The 3,079-nt window shown below is 54.6% G+C and overlaps 1 protein-coding gene across 1 annotated transcript; it reads right to left on the minus strand.

The window, feature by feature from the left end:
* Positions 1 to 670: 670 nt before the first annotated feature.
* Eck (ecdysteroid 22-kinase) lies at positions 671 to 2,706 on the minus strand. The gene is given in 2 exon segments (NM_001045491.1): positions 671 to 1,683; positions 1,926 to 2,706. Coding segments are annotated over 2 exon segments (1,161 nt in total). The 5' UTR covers positions 2,676 to 2,706; the 3' UTR covers positions 671 to 1,272.
* Between the last annotated feature and the right edge of the window lie 373 nt (positions 2,707 to 3,079).

Genomic DNA, 3,079 nt, shown 5'->3' on the forward strand with positions numbered 1-3,079 from the left:
AGGCCATGGCGCGATCGCCCAAACACTTGACGCATAGAGGGCGCACGTGTCAGTTACGGGAGGAGGGCCCGTACAGCTGGCAGCTATGGCACTGGCTCGGAGTGCAAAAGGCACTGTTGAGGGTTTCTACGGTTATTCCGGAAAGCCTACTGACTATTTTTTTTATTTTTATTAGTTAGGTGATTGGACGAGCTCACAGCCCACCTGGTGTTTAGTAGTTACTGAAGCCCATAGACATCTACAACGTAAATGCGATACCCGTCTTGAGATATAAGTTCTAAGATCTCAGTATAGTTACAACGGGCGTTGAAGATTTGTTTACCCTCGGGGCTAGGCTGGAGGGCGACGAGAACCATATTGTATGCCTCCCCCCTCCCGCGTCCTGTGTGCATGCGGTGCACGGAGTTGACCGGCAGACCTTGTTCCAGTAGGTCGGCCTTGACCAGCTCGGCATTTAATTCCTTCGCGATGCCGCATATGACCGCGCCGATTCACACTCCTCCCGAAGCGTATAAGTGTGAAAGCTTATACGCTCCTTACGAAGTTACGAAGAGAGGTCCCTATGGTCGTCGGCTGATTGCACCTTGATGTGAATGTCAACGCTAGTAGGTCGCCATCCAGGGCGGGGGTGCTGGAAGCCTGGTATAGTAGGGGAAGACAAGACAATAAGTTCAGTAAAGATTAATTTATTGAATCGACTCTAAATATTATATTAATGAATTAACAACAACAAACATGTCAATGACAAGTGCAACACGACGACACATTAACAGAGAGGCAGGTCGCGTCCTATACGGCACACGTCCCTGCCCTTACATCTAGTCCCTGCTGGCTCCTGTCATCCACTATCATTATAATTATTTTACATTACGTTCAAATTTAACTATTTAGCTTAATCTATAATTAACATTTCTCATTAGTTCAATATCAACAATCTTTTATGTCAACTAACTAACTAATTAATACACATTGAATCTAAACATTAACTAAAGCTATAGAGCAGGGCCGCGCCCCCGCCGCGCACAGACCGATGTAGACGCTCGGCGCGGTCTACGTGCCTTACATCTTATACGAGTATGTTATTACAGTCAGTTCAAGTCAACTAATCAATAAATATTACAACATTAGAATGGTCGGACGGACACCCCCGCAGCGGGCGGGCGGGAGGGCGGAGGCGCGGAGACCCTCGGGCCGGTCGTGGTCATACGCTCAGACATCTACTCATACATCTGCACTCCCCAATCACGACAACTTAAGGCCGAACAAACTGCCTCAGATGAGACCCCAGCGGACGTAGTCGTCAACGATGCCGTTGATCCTGGCGGGGAAGCGGCTGCTCGTCTTCTTCACCTTGAAACTGTCGAAGTCGGTTCCGAGTTCTGGTGCATCCTCCTCCTCCACCGTGATGACGGGCAGCGTGTACACCGCAATCTTCAGCCCGAACGGCAGCTTCTCCTTGAGCTCGTATTCGAAGTCTTGCGCGGAGTAGACGGTGAGCGGGTCGAGGCGGAGGCGGCCGAGCGCGGCGTGGAGACGCTGCAGGTAGTGGTCCAGCAGAGGGCGCAGGTGTCGCGCGCGGAACTCCTCGTCGGAGCCGGTGAACACGAAGTACAACACGTCAGCGACGGGGCTGCCGCGCTGCACCGTCTGGTAGTCCACCACTCGCACCTCCAGCGCGCCGCCCTGTGCCACACACACATTATAATAATAATGTAACTATTGTAACGAGTCGCCACACGCGAATTGGATACCTGTGACGCTCACTGTACAGGAGGTACATAACAAAGCTGAAAACTGATTATTGATTTTCAGATTTCAGGTGTTCCTAATAATTCAATCTACGGGTGGGTAGTTTTGATTGTTCGGAAAACGTGGAATCTAAAGTTTTAGATAAGGATGATATTATATGTAGGGTAGATAGATACCTGGTGGCGCCTGTGCATGAGGTTGCAGGTCCTGTAGTCGGCGTGCACGAGCGTGCTGCGGCGGAGCGCGGTGTAGTGGTGCAGGAAGCGCGCGGCGGGTGAGGCGAGGGCCGTCTGCAGCCGCGCGCGGTGCTCGGGCCGCGTCGCCGCCAGCGCCAGCTCCACCGTGCTCGACCACGCGCCCGTGCTCTCCAGGTCGAAGCGCATCTCCACGCGCCGCGCCAGCCGCTCGTACTGCTCCGGTGCCTGCAGCTGCAGCGCGAAGCCGAGCGCGTGCAGCCGCGCCAGCTGCTCCATCGCGGCGCACGCGTACTCCCAGTCCACGGGGCGCAGGCGGTCGCGGGGGCCGAACCCCGACGCGCGCAGGTCCTCCAGCACCAGTGCTTCCTCGAGCCGCCGCGACCGCGCGCCGTACAACGCGGGGAACACGAAACGTTCCGGCTCCGCCACGCCGCGCTCCTCCTCCAGCGCGCGGTACAGCTTCGACAGCTCCTCGTAGACGAGCAGCTCGGTGTCGTACACGCTGTTGATGGCGTGCGCGCGGACGTTCTCGCTCATTTTCGCGACCTTCACGAAGAGTCGCAGGTCGGGGCGGCCCGGGGCCTGCAGGCGGGCCCGGTACAGCAGCGAGGTGTAGTTGGCGCCGCCGGAGGACAGCGGCTGCAGCTCGGCCACGGCGCAGTAGTGGAGCCGCAGCATCACGTCGCGGAGCACAGAGCTGGCGCGGTCCCGCTCCTCGGTGTCCGTCATGTCGGGCTCGCTGTCCAAGCGGACTGACCGCGGGGCGACTGCACTAACGCCACCCGACATTTGCCGTTTACATTTTAGGATTCCGCTTGCATTAACACGTGCCTATGTTTTTGTTAACTGTAAATAAGTCAATAGATACTCCAGTAAGTAAAGAAAGTAGCGGAATGGGTGTTGAAAATTCTGATCTCAAATATACACATCCATACAGATCTAGGATCATGCCGCCAGTCTGGTGTTAATGAATCTAATATCTAAATACAAATAAAATTACATTTATTATTACGAGCTAGGGGTACGTGTACCAACATATGTTTGTGAAGAAGCCACGTCGAAACATCGCCAGAGATTGTACTGGTTCAACTGGGCGACTCGCTCACTGTGGGACTCATCTCTTTCCGTAGCGA

Source organism: Bombyx mori, chromosome 19 (assembly GCF_030269925.1).
Source record: "Bombyx mori chromosome 19, ASM3026992v2".
In the NCBI taxonomy this organism is placed as follows: Eukaryota; Metazoa; Arthropoda; class Insecta; order Lepidoptera; family Bombycidae; genus Bombyx; species Bombyx mori.